We start from the raw sequence: 23,279 nt of genomic DNA on the forward strand, positions 1-23,279 counted from the left end.
TGGGGCAGTTGTGGAGAGAGTGGAGAGTTTCCCATAACTGGGCAGTGTGCTCATGACCGGCTCCAGTTTGGCAGCGGAGGTCTCACTCCGAATCAGTCGAGCGGCAATATATGTTCATCAGTTGCGTAATGCTGTGTGGAAGCTACCTGGTCTGTCGCTCCGCACGAAGCTTCAGATCTTCTAGGCCAGTCATTCCCTCCCTTCTCTACGCTTGCGAAACGTGGACCCCCCTAATGGAGCATCTTCGCCGGTTAGAAACATTTAGGCTGGCCTGCCTACGATCCATCCTGGGTTTAACCAGGCTGGATTGTGTGAGGAGCTCACAAATCCTTGAAAGATCTGGGCAAAGTCCCATCGGTGAGCTCCTCCGGCAGGCAAGGCTGCGGTGGCTGGGTCATGTAGCCCGCATGCCCAGCCACCGCATGCCTAAACAGCTTTTGTTCGGCCGGATCGAGGGGGCTAAACGGGCGCGGCACGGGCTGGAGAAGAGATGGAGTGATGTAGTACAGGAGGACGTGGAGCTGAGTGGACTTGCCGATGACTGGTACCAGCGGTGTTAAGATCGGCCTCAGTGGAGGAGGCTCGTGAAGGACGCTACTGGGCAGTTGGAGGCAGTCGTCCTCCAACAACAACGGAGGGCGGAGGAGCGACGCTCACAACAACGAGCGGAGTGCCGGGTGGCTAAAGCACAGCAAGTTGGTACAGTAGGGGGCAGAGCTGGTGCATCAGCCAGTCATCTCAGGTCATCTCGGTCAGTCGACCCGTGGCACCTGCTGGGTCTGCCCCGTGACCTCCTGCCAGCGGGCGTTCGACACTTCACGTGGCCTCAAGGTGCACTTGGCCTGGCACAAGCGTCGTGGTGACGTCACCGCCACTTAGTGGCGAATGGCGGTTGTTGTTGTTGTTGTTGTCTGCGTGTTAATTCTGTTTACGTCTCAATTCAAATTTTCGCGGTTGCCATGGCAGGGGCGTGACCAGGCGGCGGCACGTGACCCGGCACGCGGCTTGCTGATTGGTTGGCGCTGGGCCCGGCTCGCAGCGCCACTGGCTCCGCAAAATGGCGGCGTGGACCCCGCAACAGCAACACCGACCACAGCGCCGCCGGTAGCCCGAGAGCAGCAGCAGCAGCTACAGCTACAGCAGCCCACATAGTCCCTACAGCAGCTACAGCCCCTACAACAGCAGCTACAGCAGCAGCCCACATAGTCCCTACAGCAGCCCCTAGATCAGCAGCAGCTACAGCAGCTACAGCAGCAGCCCACATAGTCCATACAGCAGCAGCTACAGCAGCAGCTCACAGCCCCTACAGCAGCTACAGCTACAGCCCCTACAGCAGCTACAGCCCCTAGAGCAGCAGCAGCTACAGCAGCTACAGCAGCAGCCCACATAGTCCATACAGCAGCAGCTACAGCAGCAGCTCACAGTCCCTACAGCAGCTACAGCCCCTACAGCAGCTACAGCCCCTAGAGCAGCAGCTACAGCAGCAGCCCACATAGACCATACAGCATCCCCTAGAGCAGCAGCAGCTACAGCAGCAGCAGCTACAGCAGCAGCAGCTCACAGCCCCTACAGCAGCTACAGCAGCCCACATAGTCCCTACAGCAGCCCCTACAGCAGCAGCTCACATAGTCCCTACAGCAGCAGTAGCTACAGCAGCCCCGAGAGCAGCAGCAGCTACATCAGCCCACATAGTCCCTACAGCAGCTCCCAGAGACCCTGCAGCAGCTTACACAACCATCTGCTCCTACAGCAGCCCACATAGTCCCTACAACAGCTCTCATAGCTCCTACAGCAGCTGCCATATCCCCTACAGCAGCTACTACAGCCCACAGCTTCCATTGCCCCTACAGCTTCTACAGCAGCTCACATATCCCTATAGCTCCCATCAAAACCACACAGCAGCCCCTACAACTTATATAGCAGCTCTCATAGCCCCCACATCAGCTTCCATCGTCCCTACAGCTTATTACAACAGCTCCCGTAGCCTCGACAGCAAATTCTCATAGCCACAGCTACCAACGAAACCTCTACTGCAGCTCCCACAGCAGTTCCTACAGCAGCCACAGCTCCCAATAGCAGCCTCTATAGGGGAGACTTCATAGCCCGTCCATCAGCTCCCATAGCAGTTCCTACAGCAGCCACAGCTCCCAATAGCAGCCTCTATAGGGGAGACTTCATAGCCCGTCCATCAGCTCCCATAGCAGTTCCTACAGCAGCCACAGCTCCCAATAGCAGCCTCTATAGGGGAGACTTCATAGCCTGTCCATCAGCTCCCATAGCAGTTCCTACAGCAGCCACAGCTCCCAATAGCAGCCTCTATAGGGGAGACCTCATAGCCAGTACATCAGCTCCCACAGCAGCCATTGGCACCCGTAGCGTCTCCCATAAGCGGCGTTAAGTGCCTGCAAAGGCTCCACAACAGTTCCCGGACCCCTCGTAGCCGCTGCCACAACCCCACAACTTGTAGGCAGTCAAAGGCTCCTTCCACAGCTACATCAGCTACAGCAGCAGCTACATCAGCAGCAGCTACATCAGCTACAGCAGCAGCTACATCAGCTACAGCAGCAGCTACATCAGCTACAGCAGCAGCTACATCAGCTACAGCAGCAGCTACATCAGCTACAGCAGCAGCTACATCAGCTACAGCAGCAGCTACAGCAGCAGCTACATCAGCTACAGCAGCAGCTACATCAGCTACAGCAGCTACAGCAGCTACATCAGCTACAGCAGCAGCAGCTACATCAGCTACAGCAGCAGCGCCTCCTCCTCCTCCTCCCGACAGCCGCTCCCCTAGGAAGCTCTCCCCCATCGCCCCCCACGCCGCCGCCGCAGCTCTCGGCAGCTCCCCCCACCCAATGCCCGACGTGGAGCTCGGCGCTTTGTGCTGCTGCTGAACGTCTCTACCCCGTCTCTACCAACACCACCACCAACACCTCGTCCTCCTCCTCGTCTTCGCTCGTCTCTCTTCGTCTGTCTCCACCACCACCACCGCCTCCTGCGCGGAGGAGGAGCGGCTCGGGCACAATGAGCTCGGGCCGCGGCGCGGGCAGGAGGACGAGGAGGGCGGCGAGGCCCCGTCCCGCCGTGGAGGTTAACGACGCCCCCGGTGAGTCGGGGGGGGGGGGGTCCAAGGCCCCCCACTCCACCCCGGGTTGGGGGGGGGGTCCAAGGCCCCCCACTCTACCCCGGGTTGAGTCGGGGAGGGGGGTCCAGGCACTGGCCGAGTCGTTCGCTGCCGGTGAGTCGAGTCGGGGCCCCGGTGAGTCGAGGCAGCCCCTCCTCGAGTCGAGCTCCGGAGCCTTTTGCGTCGAGTCTAGTCAGGCTCTGGTGAGTCGGAGAGTCAGGCCCTGGTGAGTCGAGTCAGGCCCTGGTGAGTTAAATCATTTGCTGGTGAGGAAAGTCAGGCTGTGGTTAGTCAATTCAGGCCCTGGTGAGTCGCCTCAGGCCCTGGTGAGTCGAGTCGGGCTCTGATGAGTCGAGTAAGGCCCCAGTAAGTTAAATCAGTTGCTGGTGAGTTAAATCAGGCCCTGGTGAGTTAAATCAGGTGCTGATGAGTTGAGTCAGGCCCTGGTGAGTTGAGTCAGGCCCTAGTGAGTTAAATCAGGTGCTGATGAGTTAAATCAGGCCCTGGTGAGTTAAATCAGGTGCTGATGAGTTGAGTCAGGCCCTGGTGAGTTGAGTCAGGCCCTGGTGAGTAGAGTCGGGGTCTGATGAGTTGAGTCGGCCCTGGTGAGTTAAATCAGGTGCTGATGAGTGGAGTCAGCGCTTTGTGAGTCGAGTCCTATCTTGGTGAGTCAAGTCAGGTCCAGGTGAATCGTGTAAGATCCTGGTGAGTCGAGTCAGGGTCTGGTGAGTCAAGTCAGGGTCTGATGAGTCGAGTAAGGGTCTGATGAATCGTGTAAGATCCTGGTGAGTCGAGTCAGGGTCTGGTGAGTCCAGTCAGGTCCTGGTGAGTCGAATCAAGTTCTGGTGAGTAGAGTCAGGGTCTGGTGAGTAGAGTCAGGGTCTGATGAGTCGAGTAAGGGTTTGATGAATCGTGTAAGATCCTGGTGAGTCGAGTCAGGGTCTGATGAATCGTGTAAGATCCTGGTGAGTCGAGTCAGGGTCTGATGAGTCGAGTCAGGGTCTGATGAATCGTGTAAGATCCTGGTGAGTCGAGTCAGGGTCTGGTGAGTCCAGTCAGGTCCTGGTGAGTCGAGTCAGTCTCTGGTGAGTCGAGTCAGGGCTTGATGAAGCGAGTAAGGGTTTGATGAATCGTGTAAGATCCTGGTGAGTCGAGTCAGGCTCTGGTGAGTCCAGTCAGGTCCTGGTGAGTCGAATCAAGTTCTGGTGAGTAGAGTCAGGGTCTGGTGAGTCGAGTCCTATCTTGGTGAGTCAAGTCAGGTCCAGGTGAATCGTGTAAGATCCTGGTGAGTCGAGTCAGGGTCTGGTGAGTCAAGTCAGGGTCTGATGAGTCGAGTAAGGGTCTGATGAATCGTGTAAGATCCTGGTGAGTCGAGTCAGGGTCTGGTGAGTCCAGTCAGGTCCTGGTGAGTCGAATCAAGTTCTGGTGAGTAGAGTCAGGGTCTGGTGAGTAGAGTCAGGGTCTGATGAGTCGAGTAAGGGTCTGATGAATCGTGTAAGATCCTGGTGAGTCGAGTCAGGGTCTGATGAATCATGTAAGATCCTGGTGAGTCGAGTCAGGGTCTGATGAGTCGAGTCAGGGTCTGATGAATCGTGTAAGATCCTGGTGAGTCGAGTCAGGGTCTGGTGAGTCCAGTCAGGTCCTGGTGAGTCGAGTCAGTCTCTGGTGAGTCGAGTCAGGGCTTGATGAAGCGAGTAAGGGTTTGATGAATCGTGTAAGATCCTGGTGAGTCGAGTCAGGCTCTGGTGAGTCCAGTCAGGTCCTGGTGAGTCGAATCAAGTTCTGGTGAGTAGAGTCAGGGTCTGGTGAGTAGAGTCAGGGTCTGATGAGTCGAGTAAGGGTCTGATGAATCGTGTAAGATCCTGGTGAGTCGAGTCAGGGTCTGATGAATCGTGTAAGATCCTGGTGAGTCGAGTCAGGGTCTGATGAATCGTGTAAGATCCTGGTGAGTCGAGTCAGGGTCTGATGAATCGTATAAGATCATGGTGAGTCGAGTCAGGGTCTGGTGAGTCCAGTCAGGTCCTGATGAGTCGAATCAAGTTCTGGTGAGTAGAGTCAGCGTCTGGTGAGTAGAGTCAGGGTCTGATGAGTCGAGTAAGGGTCTGATGAATCGTGTAAGATCCTGGTGAGTCAAGTCAGGGTCTGATGAATCGTGTAAGATCCTGGTGAGTCGAGTCAGGGTCTGATGAATCGTGTAAGATCCTGGTGAGTCGAGTCAGGGTCTGATGAATCGTATAAGATCCTGGTGAGTCGAGTCAGGGTCTGGTGAGTCCAGTCAGGTCCTGATGAGTCGAATCAAGTTCTGGTGAGTAGAGTCAGGGTCTGATGAATCGTGTAAGATCCTGGTGAGTCGAGTCAGGGTCTGGTGAGTCGAGTCAGGCTCTGGTGAGTCCAGTCAGGTCCTGGTGAGTCGAGTCAGTCTCTGGTGAGTCGAGTCAGGGCTTGATGAGTCGAGTAAGGGTTTGATGAATCGTGTAAGATCCTGGTGAGTCGAGTCAGGCTCTGGTGAGTCCAGTCAGGTTCTGGTGAATCAAATCAGGCTCTGGTGCTTTGATATGGAGACTGGTGAGTCGAGCTCGGGTCTAATGATTGCATTTGGGCTGTTGGCGAGTCAACTTCGTGTGTGGTTAATCAAGTCGGTCCCGTATACATCTCTCAGTGGATGTATTTGTATGTTTGTCCTGGTCAAACAGATTCATCCACTAGCTGCTTCACACAGCCTATACCAACCATTCAGTGCCACAAATAGTCGTGTTCGGTCTTTTTAAGGTGACACCTGAATGTACATCCTGGCCCATTGCAAGCGAAAATTCAATGCAGGTATATGTTTAAAACGTGTGAATTTGCATCTTTAACGTGCTTTAAAACCTGAACGGTGAGCTTTTAGTTTACCCTGCATTATGTTGAACTGTTATGTTCCATACTTTCTGAACTCGAGGTTTCAGTCCACACCTACCAAAATTGTGGTCTGAATGCCCCATCTCATGGAGAATCAATCACTTATATTAGACCAGACTTTCAAACAATTGAGTTTTCTTTTTAATGCAATATGTATGTACTGAGATAAATTGAAACCTTTAGCAAATCGGTTGATTATGCAGACAGATAAAGGTGTTTAAGATTCGTTTTCCTCTTTGCAGCGGACGTGGCCCCAGCCCCAATGCCTCTACCAGTGGGTGATGAATCCGGAGCTGCTGGAGGGCAGAGCAACAGTCCTTACCAGCTGAGGCGGAAATCTCAGACCCCCAAACGACCACTTTCACAGACTCGAGGCGAGGTCGAGGTACCAAGCCGTCTGTACACCACTACATCCACACTATTGTACATTTACACCACTTTACATGACCATGCACGGCGCTATACTTTTCAAATTCTTAGTCTTACACTTTACACGTGTGCGCCCTTGCATAAATCTTGATGTTCGTTTGCTATGGGAGAGGTGTGGGTCTGATGTGTAGCTGGTGGGTGGATAAGAGGTTTGATACCAATTATGAAGGACTAAGCGAGTACCTTTTGAGAATCCTGGTGCCATTGATGGTCTCGCTTGTATGATGGATTCTTTTCCGGAGCTTGGGATTGTCTCACCCGAATACCAATTTGGCTGGGTTCTTGGTCTGCTTAATGAAGCACAATGCAGTCAGCATTACATTTATATCCCTGAGCCATTGGTAGAAATTCTACATTCCTGTGGTTGGGGTGATTTCAATCCATAAAACATTTACTGTTTTCTTTTTGCCAAATGGTACTCATTATCATCACCCTGGAGGGACAACATCAGTAGTCCGTGATTGCATCAAATCCCATTTGAAATTGTTATTTGGACTTAAGTAAATTGTGCAGAGTGTTTATTTGCACAAGCTTTGAGGACACAAACTGCTTATGTAACAAATTAAAACAATTACCTTCCCAACTCAAGGTAAGAAAATACAGGTAGTCCTCTACTTACGATGGAGATGCGTTACGACGACCCCATCGTAAGTCGAAAATATCGTAAGTCGAAGATGGCCTAGCCTACCCAGGAGTCGTAAAGAATGGTGATAATTTAGCAAAACAGAGCAATTTACAGTACCGTACTGTATAAACTATATACTGTATGTATTTATGAATTACAATACTGTATTGCACAGTAAAATGTAAACTAAAGAAAACAAGGTAAATTCTTAGCCTACCTATATGAACTGCAATTGAATAGAATTTTTTTCAGGAAAAATCCTATCTGCTATAAACACTTTTAACATGCATTTATCGTATTGTGGTAACCTTAAAATGAAATTGCTAAAGCTACGTGCCATACATGCATTGAACGTATCGTAACGTATCATATTGTACTGTACTCGCCAAGATTCTGTCCGTCGTCTGCATACTTGAACGATGTTAGGTTGTTGATGGGAATTTTGTCGTATCGCTATCGCCATCGAAAGTCGGGCCATCGTAACTCGGGGACGACCTGTATAATAATCCTATTTCATTTATTGTCAAAGTGTCAACACATTCGTCAATAACACTGCCTTAAAAGGAAAAGTACATTGGAAAGTTTCAGGCAATGGCCTTTTATCAGAGCACATCCATTCACTAAAGGTTGTTCTGCTCTAGGTTGGGGTTCTGATAGTGGCCTGGGTGTCTATTCACTAGCAGATACTGGTCTCTATCACACTGCGAAGCAATGAAAAGGTGAACATTTTTCTTGTCACTGTCTTCAGACATCTCCGACATCAAGTAGTGAGAACATGGGCCATCGCACGAAGCGCTTACGGTTGTCGGGCAAGACACAGGAACCTGCTCGTAAGTATAACTTCCGATGACATCTCAGTTCGAAAAGTAGATTTTAATGCTAATGGAATAATTGCTGAGGTTTTGAGTGAGAAGTGAGAAGTCTATCCTCTGGATCCCCAGCCCCAGCAGAACGCTACCTTCAGGAAAAGCTTCCAGACGAGGTGGTTCTGCAGGTGTTCTCGTACCTGCTGGAGCAGGATCTCTGCCGTGTTGCTTGCGTTTGCAAACGCTTCAGCACGCTCGCCAGTGACCCCATCCTTTGGTGAGTATCCATACCGCCTCATGTATTCCACCCGGTGATGGATCAGTTTATTTGAGTAAACAGAATGAGGCATAACCTTTCTTTGGTTGTTCTCTTGCAGGAAGCAATTGTACATAGATGTGTTTGAGTACACGTTACCCATGATGCACCCCGAGCCTGGAAAATTTTTCCAGATTCATCCGGACGACTATGACAATGCCAACCCCTGGAAGGAAAGCTTCCGGCAACTGGTTAGTGAATTCTCACCCTGACATGACTACCCTTGTCACTTAGTTGCTTTCTATCGAGTAATCCAGGTAGTGGCTTATTTATCTTAAGTAGCTATTTCTACTTTTAAAACGATTTGTGAATATCATACAAAGTATGGGTTACATCTGTTGTATGAATATACTTAAATTTCATATGGGATATATTTATGATGATGTTGTGTTTGTCTCTGTGTGCCTTTTTGTATGATTGCATGGCACTGCCTTAACAGTATAAAGGAGCTCATGTCAAGCCGGGCTTTGCTGAACATTTCTACAACAATGCTGCACGGTACAAGGGCCGGGAAAATATGCTGGTGAGTATGTACTGCAGCTGCATTTTAGTATCTTCGGCATTGGGAGGTAATGGCATAACAAATTGCGTAGCTACCTGAATATATTAGAACCAGTGTTTATATGCTGAAAGAATGTTAAGTCTTCCTTGCTGAATAGGGCCAAACAGAGCAATTACACGTGCACAATCTGTGTTGTCGAGATGCTTCTGAATGATTACCCCTATTGGTTTGTAACTTACTGATGAGTTGTCAGATAAGTTTCTGACCACTTTAAACTTTCGAAATTTCCATAATATGCATATATGACACTGTACTGTAATCTAAAATTATCCCCCTTGTCAACAACATTTCAACTTAACCAAGAAGCATGTGATTAGACCTCGCATGCCATATAGTCTCCCTCTCTCATGCTCACTAAGCTTTGCTCGTTTGCCATGAGTATACAGCGATTAATCACCATTGCATGGGATTGTGCCTGTGCATCATGTTCTGTGTTGGCAGCCTCTCCACTTTTGTGTTTGTGTGTCTGCGCCTGCAGTACTATGACACGATTGAGGATGCACTGGGAGGTGTACAGGAGGGCCACTTTGATGGCCTCGTGTTGGTGCACTCGGGACTTTACACCGATGAGTGGATCTATGTGGAGTCTCCCATCACGCTGCTCGGAGCCGGTCCGCACCATCCACCCAGTTGCAACTATTATACAAATGCATGCATGGTTGTGTATAAAGTATATACGTTGCTTTATTTGCGAATGTCATGTTGGGTTGGTTGTGCTGATTTTCATTCATTTGTTTTGGTTTACATGTCTCTTACAATGTGTGTACCCAGCACCAGGCAAGGTGGCGGACAAAGTGATAATCGAGAACACGAGGGACTCCACGTTTGTGTTTATGGAAGGCTCGGAAGATGCTTATGTTGGCTTTGTCACCATCAAGGTACACTATTCCAGACCCTTGTATAATGTGTGCTCTATAATCGGAACGGTCTCTGATGGAGATGAGACAATTTTACGTGCATGGTGTTTTCACAGTTTAACCCCGAGGACAAGTCTGGAAATCACCACAATGCTCACCACTGCTTGGAGATCACGGTTAACTGCTGTCCTGCCATTGAACACGCGCTCATCCGCAGCACTTGCACTGGTGCGTGAATGGCACCAAGAAAACATGGCGATGAGTAGCTGTGCTGGGTTTCATATCATTGATAACATATGTAAGGACGTGCATTTCATTAAAATAAAGGTGTTATGGAGGTGATTTGTGAAATGCATTTAATATGAAACATGATAAGTCGTATCATGGGACCTCCTTTGCCAGTACCAAAATATAAGAATAGGTTTTTCCCCTTTTTACACGCTTTTATTGTAACTCAAATTTTAACCACTTCCCAATGTGCTATCGACTGCAAACTTGGTATACTTATGTCATACTGATGACGAGACTATATTTTATCATAAAAAATAAAATAAAAATATTTTAAACATTTTACACACTTTTATTTAACTGTTGTCGTATCCTCAAATCTTGTAACTTAATTTCAACCGTCTTCCCAATGTCGTATCGACTGCAAACTTGGTATAGGTCTGTCATACTGATGACAATACTATATTCTATCATTAAAAATGACATTTTTTTTTTAAACAATCTTTTTTACGGGTCTAATTGTCCACGCTCAACTCACGTTGCTTGTAAATCACCATGGTCCCTTACGTTATGGCAAGCTGCGGGACCACTTCCTGGAGTCGTGGAGTTCTGCCATTACGAGTATGGTACATTTAATTAAAGCGTGTTTAAAAAAAAGTATTTTTAAATATTTTATTTCTGGCAATTTTGTTGGCAGAAAAAAGCCAAAAAACCTATTCTGATGATAAGTCGTAGTGGGTATTGGTTGCAGTGGCAATAATGTGGTTTACATATGGCACTCAGGTCACAGAGAGCTGGGCTCCAACTGGAACTTACACTCATTGCTGTTGGCATGTTTATGAGGTCATGATCTCAGATTTGAATGAGTATTTGTGATGTCTGTTAACATTGGCAACTTGGGAGGCAAAGGTGCCTCAACATGGTCCTGACCCCCCACCACTCTCTCCAATTAGCACGGTTGGCAATGTAGGTTGCAAAAGAAGTTCAACATACATACATGTGCCATGTTGATTTAAAAAATGTTAACTAATTGTTTGAATGGTCTGTAATACTTGTTTTACATTCATGTTCGCAGTGGGCTCAGCAGTCTGTGTAAGTGGCCAGGGAGCATGCCCCTCCATTAAGCACTGCAATATCAGTGACTGTGAGAATGTGGGGCTCTACATAACCGACCATGCACAGGTGAACTATTTGGTTTCTTGTACGGACGTTAATGTTACTTATAGTCATGTCCATTTAGTTGAACAGCATTCCAGTATAACAGCAACGGACAGATTATGTACATGACAGTGGCAACCACAATCTAAGAAAAAATATTCGCAAATGACATACATAGTATAATTAGGAGTCGGAGATTAGGGCAGCTTTAGTAATTATGCTGCAGAAGAATGGTAGCCCATTAGTCTTTAAATTGTTGAGAGGAAGGAAAGACCATTACAGATTTAGGGCAACAAAGAACGAGTGGCCTCCCATTGTGTGGAAATTGAAAGGAGTTTAGAGTGATGATAGTATTCTTTCATAGCCTCCGAGTGGGAATGATGTGAGGGGTCATTGAGGTCCAAGATGCAAGTAGGAACAGAATTTTCAAAACAAGGTATTTTGTATTCTTGGTTCTTTCGGTAAAGTCACGTAAATAGAAAAAAAAATCACATTAAAAAAACATGTAAGCAGCTACATTGGGAGGCTTGCCCCTCTTTTCTTTCTGCCTGATGAAGACCGCTTGTGTTGCGATCGAAACGTCGTGGGTTTTTTTAAAATAATATTTGTAAAAATGTAATTTATCATGATAATTGGTTCTTTACCCTTCTATCTGGCAACAAAACTGACACCCTTTTGCAAGGAGTCATGTTTGCATAGACCGCAATACCTGCAGTCATAAATACAAACAAAAGACATAACTCTGATAATGTGCACTGTCCCTGAAGTTGATTGGTCCACACCCGAGACAGCTTTCCTTCGAGCCTAGTCTCATATGGGTTGGACCAGATGACGCCAAAAGGCGCACAACTCAAGGACAATGCACCATCAGAGTATGAGAGCTCGGGGCAAGCATCTACACTATGGGGACCTCATTTGCCAGTAAAAATATGATAATTGGTTCTTTACCCTTCTATCTGGCAACAAAACTGACACCCTTTTGCAAGGAGTCATGTTTGCATAGACCGCAATACCTGCAGTCATAAATACAAACAAAAGACATAACTCTGATAATGTGCACTGTCCCTGAAGTTGATTGGTCCACACCCGAGACAGCTTTCCTTCGAGCCTAGTCTCATATGGGTTGGACCAGATGACGCCAAAAGGCGCACAACTCAAGGACAATGCACCATCAGAGTATGAGAGCTCGGGGCAAGCATCTACACTATGGGGACCTCATTTGCCAGTAAAAATATGATAATTGGTTCTTTACCCTTCTATCTGGCAACAAAACTGACACCCTTTTGCAAGGAGTCATGTTTGCATAGACCGCAATACCTGCAGTCATAAATACAAACAAAAGACATAACTCTGATAATGTGCACTGTCCCTGAAGTTGATTGGTCCACACCCGAGACAGCTTTCCTTCGAGCCTAGTCTCATATATTTATGACTGCAGGTATTGCGGTCTATGCAAACATGACTCCTTGCAAAAGGGTGTCAGTTTTGTTGCCAGATAGAAGGGTAAAGAACCAATTATCATATTTTTACTGGCAAATGAGGTCCCCATAGTGTAGATGCTTGCCCCGAGCTTTCATACTCTGATGGTGCATTGTCCTTGAGTTGTGCGCCTTTTGGCGTCATCTGGTCCAACCCATATGAGACTAGGCTCGAAGGAAAGCTGTCTCGGGTGTGGACCAATCAACTTCAGGGACAGTGCACATTATCAGAGTTATGTCTTTTGTTTGTATTTATGACTGCAGGTATTGCGGTCTATGCAAACATGACTCCTTGCAAAAGGGTGTCAGTTTTGTTGCCAGATAGAAGGGTAAAGAACCAATTATCATATTTTTACTGGCAAATGAGGTCCCCATAGTGTAGATGCTTGCCCCGAGCTCTCATACTCTGATGGTGCATTGTCCTTGAGTTGTGCGCCTTTTGGCGTCATCTGGTCCAACCCATATGAGACTAGGCTCGAAGGAAAGCTGTCTCGGGTGTGGACCAATCAACTTCAGGGACAGTGCACATTATCAGAGTTATGTCTTTTGTTTGTATTTATGACTGCAGGTATTGCGGTCTATGCAAACATGACTCCTTGCAAAAGGGTGTCAGTTTTGTTGCCAGATAGAAGGGTAAAGAACCAATTATCATATTTTTACTGGCAAATGAGGTCCCCATAGTGTAGATGCTTGCCCCGAGCTCTCATACTCTGATGGTGCATTGTCCTTGAGTTGTGCGCCTTTTGGCGTCATCTGGTCCAACCCATATGAGACTAGGCTCGAAGGAAAGCTGTCTCGGGTGTGGACCAATCAACTTCAGGGACAGTGCACATTATCAGAGTTATGTCTTTTGTTTGTATTTATGACTGCAGGTATTGCGGTCTATGCAAACATGACTCCTTGCAAAAGGGTGTCAGTTTTGTTGCCAGATAGAAGGGTAAAGAACCAATTATCATATTTTTACTGGCAAATGAGGTCCCCATAGTGTAGATGCTTGCCCCGAGCTCTCATACTCTGATGGTGCATTGTCCTTGAGTTGTGCGCCTTTTGGCGTCATCTGGTCCAACCCATATGAGACTAGGCTCGAAGGAAAGCTGTCTCGGGTGTGGACCAATCAACTTCAGGGACAGTGCACATTATCAGAGTTATGTCTTTTGTTTGTATTTATGACTGCAGGTATTGCGGTCTATGCAAACATGACTCCTTGCAAAAGGGTGTCAGTTTTGTTGCCAGATAGAAGGGTAAAGAACCAATTATCATATTTTTACTGGCAAATGAGGTCCCCATAGTGTAGATGCTTGCCCCGAGCTCTCATACTCTGATGGTGCATTGTCCTTGAGTTGTGCGCCTTTTGGCGTCATCTGGTCCAACCCATATGAGACTAGGCTCGAAGGAAAGCTGTCTCGGGTGTGGACCAATCAACTTCAGGGACAGTGCACATTATCAGAGTTATGTCTTTTGTTTGTATTTATGACTGCAGGTATTGCGGTCTATGCAAACATGACTCCTTGCAAAAGGGTGTCAGTTTTGTTGCCAGATAGAAGGGTAAAGAACCAATTATCATATTTTTACTGGCAAATGAGGTCCCCATAGTGTAATGTATCATGTTTATTTTATTTGAAAAATTTTTTTTTAGTTTTTTTTTTCTATTTACTTGACTTTACCGAAAGAACCAAGAATGAATTCCTGCAGTCTCGAAAGATTTAGGTCAAAATTTAAGGTATTTTGTATTTGGTTAGAAGGAGAGTGAAAAGCCAGATGGTGATGGGCAAAAATACATTTAAATGTGACTAGCTTTACTACCCGGCTTCGCCCGAGACTTGGATTCTTGTCTTGGGGATTAATACACGGCCTACGCGGAGAGTGGGGATGCGTGACGTCAGCAGGCACACTACTTAACGCTGCCGCATGCGGGTGACATCACAGATGTGACGTCACCGCTCACTTGCCGTGCAAAATATATAAATAATAATAATAGTTCAATTTGTAACGCGCGCAAATTTGCAGACGTAGTGGCCGCAACTCAGATATCCATTATTGCGCCCCCCCCCCCCCCAAAATACAAAAGTAATTTTTTATACTTTTTGCTTTGTGTAAGTCTGGAAGCTACCCACATGCCAAATTTCTTGTTGCATGTTGGGAAGTATGCTAAACATCTCGGACAGACACATATTCACACATTTCCCTTTTTTATATATATATAGATAGATGAGGGGAATTGAGCACATGTTTTCGTATTATACCAAGATTTAATTTGCTATAAGGTTGGTGATGATAGACTGGTTGATGTAATTTTTTTCCAGGGCACTTATGAGGACAATGAGATCTCAAACAATGCCCTGGCGGGCATCTGGGTGAAGAACCATGCCAACCCTATCATCCGCCGCAACCACATTCATCATGGCCGTGACGTTGGGGTCTTCACCTTCGACCATGGCATGGTTGGTGATTTCAATCCACTTTCTTCTTTCCTTTGATCTTCTCATTACAATTGTTGTGGGCGTTGGGTTATAGGCTGGGCTGCACTGCAAGGTGTGCTTGGAATGACACTGGGCTTGAGCTGCTTGCTTGTTAGGCTGTGCATGTGCTTCATGAGAGCTTCTTATGCAGGGCTACTTTGACAGCTGCAACATCCACCGCAACCGGATAGCGGGCTTCGAAGTGAAGGCGTACGCCAATCCCACGGTGGTGCGCTGCGAAATTCACCACGGACAGACGGGCGGCATCTACGTGCACGAGAAGGGGCGCGGACAGTTCATCGATAACAAGATATACAGCAACAACTTTGCCGGCGTTTGGGTCACCTCCAACAGTGACCCCACCATCCGGTACTGAGATCACAGCTTTACATGAATCACATTTGCTCAGCAGACTGCACTTTTATGTTTACAAAAGGGATACATTCACTGGTGGTGTTCACGCTAGCTCTAGCTAGCGTGTATACCTTCGTGCCAGTTGGAGCTATTAGTGGGCGGCCACTCGTTTTTTGTTTCCCTAAATCTGTTTGTTGTTGCAACATTCTGACCGGTCCCTACTGGACATCTCTGAAAAAGAGCTTTATAGCTCATCGGATTCCTCCAGTATAAATAAATAATACAAATATACATTCGGAGCGTAAAGTGTAGGAAATGTAAAAAAAAAATCACTTTAAAAAATATACAAATAAAACTAAACATTTTTTTATCTTACCAGATAAATCTCACTAAGTTATTAGCTTCTTTTTCAGAAGCGACATGGCCACAAATGGCTTGTGTGGAAATGTTTAGCAGCAAAATAATTCATTTAAATATTTAATGAATTGCAAGTTCATGTTCACTTTGAGTAATGTGTAATTCAGTCATGAGGTGCATTGTGATTAAGTCCATGAAATTGTATTTTTCCAGAGGGAATGCCATCTTCAATGGAAACCAGGGGGGAGTGTATATCTTTGGAGAAGGAAGAGGCCTTATTGAAGCCAACGATATTTATGGTTTGTGAATTACAGACCTGGCTACAATCACTTATTGAATTTTGAAATGTATTGTAAGCTAATAAGGTTTGTTGGTATTGCACGGAAGTACAAGTTGTGTTTTTGACTGTAGGTAATGCACTCGCCGGCATCCAGATCCGAACAAACAGCGGCCCAATAGTACGCCACAACAAAATACATGACGGGCAGCATGGTGGCATCTACGTGGTAAGCTCCGCAAACATATTTCCGATGCTGCCGTGCCATTGTGATGTTTGTTGTAAAAAGTGAAATGAGGTTAAGAAAGCATGGCTAAACAAATCGTTGGCCACGTAATGGCATATGGTGTGTGTGTGTATGCGCATGTGGCAGCATGAGAAGGGACAAGGCGTCATCGAGGAGAATGAGGTCTACAGCAACACGCTAGCCGGGGTTTGGGTGACAACAGGGAGCACGCCCGTCCTGCGCCGCAACCGCATCCATTCTGGCAAGCAGGTGTGTAGCAACTTGGCTGTCGTTCGGGGGAGGTCTTGAGGAAGGAGCTTGTGGGTGGTGTGTGCTGCTTGATTGTGGGCCTCTGTATGAAACGCATTTACTTGCAATTCTCTTAAACCTGTACAAATGTCTTAGCTCCCAATTCCCCCATAATGTGGTCATGTATGATATACCATGTCAAAACAGTTGTCTGCTGTTCCCAGCGGCAGATGGTGCACATTGTGGTTAGTTGAGCTGTGCATGTTTTGTGTGAAGGTTGGAGTATACTTTTATGACAATGGACATGGAGTTCTAGAAGACAACGACATCTACAACCACATGTACTCTGGTGTGCAGATCAGGTAAATCGCACAGTCCATCTGTACCGCGTGTGGTGCAAGTCTTGAGCTGACTGATGTCTTTAATTAGGCTGTGATGTGTTTTGTCTTAAGATACCTAATTTAGATGTTACTGAATGTAACATTGTCTGTCACCCATATACCACAGAACTGGAAGTAACCCCAAGATTAGGAGAAACAAAATCTGGGGTGGACAGAATGGAGGCATTCTGGTGTACAACTCTGGTAGGTCATCCCTCACTGTTATTCTGATTCATTGAGTGAAACAACTCTTATTTTAAACAATATGAAAAATGATCATACAATAAAATAAGGGAATCCTTATATATGTTTTTATTACAAAGGAGATAGGTGGACTAACACCTGCTATAAATGATGTTTAATCCGGGGGATTTTTTAAAATAGAACTTAAATACCCTTGGGTGTTGTGTTTAGACAAATACAGAAGGTGTTTCCCCCTGCTGCTGTGTTGTACTCTCTGCCCTCACTTAGGTCTGGGGGTTATAGAGGACAATGAGATTTTTGACAATGCAATGGCAGGCGTTTGGATTAAGACAGACAGCAACCCCACGCTCCGGCGAAATAAGATCCACGATGGTCGCGACGGAGGCATTTGTATCTTCAATGGTGGCCGAGGTGTGCCAGCTGCTGCAGATACCACGCATACACCTACCTACACATACACCGCAAATGCATCTACACGCTAAAACCAACATACGTAAAAAACCAACCAACGTACACTCACAAGAACACAAAACACTACACCTACCCCATGTGCATGCACCTAACAACATGCACTTACTTATGTGCACGCATATATATTATACCTTCCCACACACCACACCCAGCTACTTATTGCAATATATATTTTGGTGTTTTCCCCATATTATTTCCAGTGTGCTATCCGTGTCATTTAATGTGACAACGAATATACTCATAAATCTTGCAGAGCCGTCTAACCGTGTGTATGACTTACTTGATAGATTTTCACATGTCATCTGAAAAATCTTACAAGTGACCGTTTGATATTTACAAAAGTTTTATTTACAAAAGTGTCACACTTCTCCCAAACACTGCTAGGAGTTAGACCAATATTTTAATTCTCAGGGCTGAAGTCGATTCAATAGAGTGATACAACGTAATGGGTTTATTTGTAGTCATTGATGACCGGGCTGGGATAATTCATTTGCTACAATTGGGAATTGTGTTTAATGACATGCATCTACCCAGATTTGAACTTAGGATCTCAGTAGCGCTGGCTCTGTGCTTACCACCCAGCCCTCTCGGCACACACTGAAATGTTGTTAATCTTTATTAACGTTTAACCTTAATTGTGAACAGTTGCATCCAGCCAATGATAGAAAATGCATTTGGAGATACTGAGTGATGTGCGTGATGTTGGCTGTTCAGGAATACTGGAAGAGAACGATATATTTCGAAATGCACAGGCAGGCGTGCTTGTCAGTACCAACAGCCATCCCACCCTCCGCAAAAACCGCATCTTTGATGGGTTTGCAGCAGGTAATGTTCCGTTTTCTATTTTTCTTATGTAAAGTGGATGAGGTCCAACTTTAACCAATACCTGTATTACATATCCTTTCACCACTGCTCCTGGGCAGGTAACAGTCATCCTAAACAACACTGCAAAACGTGTATCACGTACCTTCACCCATTACATTACATTTGCCCTAATCTATCCACTGCTGGATGAAGGCCTCAAGTCATTACCACCGCTGATTAGCACGGCTGGCTATGTAGAGTGTGAAAGAAGTTCAGCATGGATACATTGCCATCCCACAAAGTCTCTATGCAGCAATCTAACTTGGTCGTGCACATGGTGTGATTTCATCCCTCTTCTCGGTGGGCTTCCTATGGGGTGTTATGCTTTGGCTGCCATTCAATCACCAGCCTTGACCATCAGCTATCCATCCTCAGAACATGTTTGTGCCGGATCCCACTGAAATCAGTATGGTGTCTCATTTCTGTTTGTTCTCTGATCCATATGGTCCCATTTTTGTCTCGTAAGCGTGCACCCCTCCATGCTTTGTGCACTTTTGAGCTTTAACTTTTTTCTTATTAATGTTTCTAACTTATATGTCTAAGTAGGAAATACGCACTGATTGAAAACCTTCTATAGATACATCTGTATGTTGATTTTCATATTCAGTTTTACAAAGACACTCCAACCTGCCATTGCACTCGTATTTCATTGTTTTGATCACCATTCACCTTCAATAATTGCTCTGAGTAGACATACTCTTGCATTTTACAATAGGGTCCCTTCAGCAAATATTTTGTCTTGTTTAGAAAAAAATCTGTTCATGACTGGTTTTACTCATTAATCTTGAGCACAACTTTCCAGCCTTTTTTGTTAATCATATCTGGTAGCTCATTTCGACTTGTTGGTATCGTGACTGTCATCAAATCTGACATGTTAAGTTAAATATGCTTTGTACATCTCTCAGATTACAGCAGCTTGCCATACAGCTTTAGGGCTTTCACATTTTCTGAATTGCTCATAGGAGGTAAAACCGATTGTATTAGAATATACAAATATGCAAATCTTTGTATATTTTAATATAAATTATATTCCTTCAGATTATTTGCATTTTGTTTCCTTAAGTTAATATTGGGATAATGCATATTCACGTGATTGTTATGTGTTTATAGGAATTGAAATAACAAATCATGCTACAGCCACACTGGAAGGAAACCAGATTTTCAATAACAAGTTTGGTGGCCTCTTTCTGGCATCGGGTGTCATCGTGAACATGAAAGGTGAATTCTGTCGTGTGTCTGCGCTTCTTCATGTCCTCAACACCTGTGCACAAACTGATAGGTTTGGTACCAAAGGATAAGAATTGTAAATTGATTTGTAAAATACTTAGACGTAATTTTATTGTACAGTTAATATAATGTTTTGTAAAGGAATAATGGCTATATTCTTTGGGTCTTTCGGTAAAGTCACGTAGATAGGTTCAAAGAAAATAACAAAAAACTACGACGTTTCGATCGCAAGCGGTCGTCATTTTTGTTATTTTCTTTGAACCTCTATCTACGTGACTTTACAGAAAGATCCAAAGAATATGAATTCCTGCAGTCACGAAAGCTTTAAGTCAAGATGTAATAATGGCTCTTGATGAATGAGTAATCTGATGCCTGTGTGGGCTTTTGTCTTTTGATACTAAATAGATAACAAAATAGCCAACAACCAAGATGCCATTGAGAAAGCTGTAAGTAGGGGGCAGTGCCTCTATAAGATCTCCAGCTACACAAGCTACCCCATGCACGACTTCTACCGGTGAGCCCTACTCCTTTCAACACTGCTGCTGCACCCCCCTATTTGTCACCTGTTTTGAGTTAAAGCACAGCTGCACATTCTGTATGTTGAACTTCTTTCACACTGTGCGTAGCCAATCGTGCTAATCGGAGGTGCGGAGGAAGGACAAACTAAACACAAAAAGTTCTAACAAAAATAGTTTTCTATTTAGATTTAAAAGTGCACAGCTCCATTGGCTTCCTAATATTGGAAGGAAGTGTATTCCAGATGGCCGTAGAAGTGCATCTGAATGCGTGCGGTGCTCTGTAGCAGATCTAAGTTGATGCATATCTCAAGGGTGGTAACATTCTCTAGAGGGTCGTGCATAGTGGTAAAATGTTCAACAGAGGTCTTGCTTACCTTATGAACATTGATCAAGAAGAAATCCCACCACTAAACATTATGTTCCTCTGCCAATGTTTTCTGCGTTTAATTCCCCTTTGAAGATACATAATACTGGACATGTCAAGCATATGTTTTAAAACGAAATAAGAATTTTGAGACATTGCAGGTTTCTTTTTACCATTGGCTCAGGGTCATCAATATAGATGAACATTGCCATATAGCTTAAGAAGGTAGATGTTTCAGTTTGACTTTAATGAAATATTTATCTGCGTTATGTTGGTGGGCATCGTTTGTAGTTACAAGAAATGACGTATTCCCCTGTCCTCTGCAGGTGCCACACATGTAATACAACGGAGAGAAATGCCATTTGTGTGAACTGCATCAAGAAATGCCACCAGGGCCACGATGTGGAGTTCATTCGCCATGACCGGTAGTGCCTGCCATTGACTTGTGCTCTGCATCACTTATTTGGTAACATGAATATCATTGCAATTCTATGGTTAGAGGGTGTATGAGATGAGCTACAGTTGCTTGTAAAGCAGTTGACTCGTTTTTCATCGTGTATTGTTTGTGCCTTTGTCAGGTTTTTTTGCGACTGCGGTGCAGGCACGTTGTCAAACCCATGCACACTGGCAGGGGAGCCAACGCATGACACGGATACATTGTACGACTCTGCCCCTCCAATCGAGTCCAACACCTTGCAGCACAACTAGTCCATGCCCATTAACTGCGTGGGCTGGCTTGGAATCTTCCTTGGTGGGGCAGCCTTTGCCCAGCCTCCCTCTCCTGTTATAAATCTTGACTGCAACAGCTTGTGTATGCTTCCATCACTGGACAGAAAAAAAAAGTTTTCTCTGAGCCCATCGGGAAGATTTGATGACTATAAGGGAAGCTGTTTTGTTCAGCCTATGAGGTGTCACCAGTACTTCGCAATAACTTGCGAGTAGAGACAAGGAGGATGGTGCCTGCAAGAAGTGTTGCTGCGCCCTGTTCGTCTTTGTGTTGTTGCTGTGAAGCAGTGTTCACCAAGATGCCTGCTGGAGCTGGATTCCTGTTCAACAGACTATTGTCAACAAACAAGAAATGCCTAACACACATGAAAATGGAATTTATTGTGTGTACACCATGTGTGGACACTTTCAGCTTTGATTGCAGTTTTTTTATGTGGTCCCACGACTCGAATTCTGCACCTGGACTCTCGTCAAAGCATTGACTGAGTGGAGGCATGTGCAGCCTCACTGCCCACTTGTGCATTTATATAGCATTTTTCGTTTGTAGTCATATGTAGTATATCAACTTGTACATTTTTAAGCATTTAAAAAAATACGCTTTTTAGACTTACTTTGATCTTACTGGGAATGACATTTTTACGTTGTGTTCTTTTTCAGCATTATTGTTCGATTGTTTGTGGCAAAAAAAGTGGGTGGATTGAACAGACTTGAGATGCGTTACAAATGGCAGGCTGGGCCCTGCAATCCAGGTGGTCGCTTTATGAAAACTGCCACCCGCTTGCAGGGCAATGAGTACCTCATTGGCAACCACTCCAAACAGCACTTCTTACAGCTTTTCCGGAGCACTGTAGTGTACTTATAGTAACCGCTGCAGCACTGCAACAAGTTTTCAAATATTCACAGTCGACCCAGAGCATACCTTTCTCAAATGCGCAGGCAGTTCTATAGACACTACAGCTCCAAACGGTGCTGGCAGCGACAGCCTTTGTTGCCAGTAGTACGCACGTGTCTCTGACGACCTGTTCAAGCTGCTGCCCCCCCCCCCCCCCCCATTGGGAGTGTTTGCTCTTGTTGAGGCTGTTTTGCCAGTTTTTATGCAACGTTTTTGAAATAGTTTCATGTCTCAGATGTACTAAAGTCAAGTATTTTTAAATGTATTTAATAGCATGCCTTTACATTTAAAATTTGTTGGTAAAATAAATGTGAAGGTGTAAGCAGTTGTGACACGAGTCCATACCGTGCTATGCACTTCACCATTCCAAGTATCAACCATGATCCTTACCACCACCTATATGCCCCATCAGGTATTGCACCGTCCGTCATATCCCCCTTCCATCTCCCGTATCCACACCACCGTCAACAACTGCCGTTCACTCAGTGGCAGTGACGTAGCCACTGCGCTTGTGCCATGCTGGGTGCATTCTGAGGCCACGTGAAGTGTCGTCGCCCGCTGGCAGATCACGGAATAGAACTCGGTGCCATGGGTTTAGCGAGATGGTTGGCAGATGCACCAACTGTGCTCCCCGCTGTGCCAACTTAGCGTTTTAGCCGCCCGTCGTTCCTCTGCCCAGCAGCGTCCTTCAGGAAAGCTCCTCCACAGTGTCCGATCTTGACACAGCTGGTGCCAGTCATCGGCAAGTCCAATCAACTCCACATTCTGTAACGCATAAGTCCATCTCTTCTCTCTCCCGTGCCATGCCCGCTTAGCCCCCGGGGATCTATTCGGCCGAACAGAAGCGGTGGCTGGGGATCCCCGCTCCCACCACGCCGATGTCCACCGGTCACTGGTGGAGACGACTACGTCGTCCGGTTGAAGAGGAGCTGGAATCCGCATTTCCCTCCCACGTTCAGCTCCACCGCCCCGACACCAAACCCCCGACTCCCACCAGCAGAGGCCGCCAGGACCCGCGCCACGAAAGGAGGAGAGGGAGCCGAGCGGGGGGGGGGGGTGCAAGAGGAGCAAGCTCGGCCTCGACGCACAGCGGCGGCCGCGCAGTCAAATCGGGAGGGATCCCAGGGTCCAGGCCCCCCAGGGTCCAGGCCCCCCTTTCTCGCTCTCCGTGACCCCCTGCGACTCGGCGGCCGTCTGCGCGCCCACCTCCCCCTTCCCGCTCCTCTTTGC

At 46.3% G+C, this 23,279-nt stretch overlaps 1 protein-coding gene across 1 annotated transcript; it reads left to right on the top strand.

Annotated features, from left to right (window-relative positions):
* The first annotated feature begins 986 nt into the window (after window positions 1-986).
* LOC133346999 (F-box only protein 11) lies at window positions 987-22,371 on the top strand. Its single transcript, XM_061558872.1, has 23 exons — window positions 987-3,106; window positions 6,265-6,407; window positions 7,825-7,906; window positions 8,018-8,159; window positions 8,260-8,389; window positions 8,638-8,721; window positions 9,239-9,371; window positions 9,532-9,638; window positions 9,734-9,845; window positions 10,921-11,027; window positions 14,785-14,922; window positions 15,092-15,309; window positions 15,865-15,950; window positions 16,063-16,157; window positions 16,302-16,424; window positions 16,680-16,765; window positions 16,911-16,987; window positions 17,255-17,398; window positions 18,173-18,283; window positions 19,433-19,540; window positions 19,955-20,063; window positions 20,758-20,856; window positions 21,010-22,371. Exons 1-23 carry the CDS (start codon window positions 3,025-3,027, stop codon window positions 21,137-21,139), a joined length of 2,646 nt encoding a protein of 881 aa, XP_061414856.1. The 5' UTR covers window positions 987-3,024; the 3' UTR covers window positions 21,140-22,371.
* The last annotated feature ends 908 nt before the right edge of the window (window positions 22,372-23,279 follow it).

The sequence above is a fragment of the Lethenteron reissneri genome, chromosome 25 (genome assembly GCF_015708825.2).
Source record: "Lethenteron reissneri isolate LAM-NWPU_2019-01 chromosome 25, ASM1570882v1, whole genome shotgun sequence".
NCBI lineage: Eukaryota > Metazoa > Chordata > Hyperoartia > Petromyzontiformes > Petromyzontidae > Lethenteron > Lethenteron reissneri.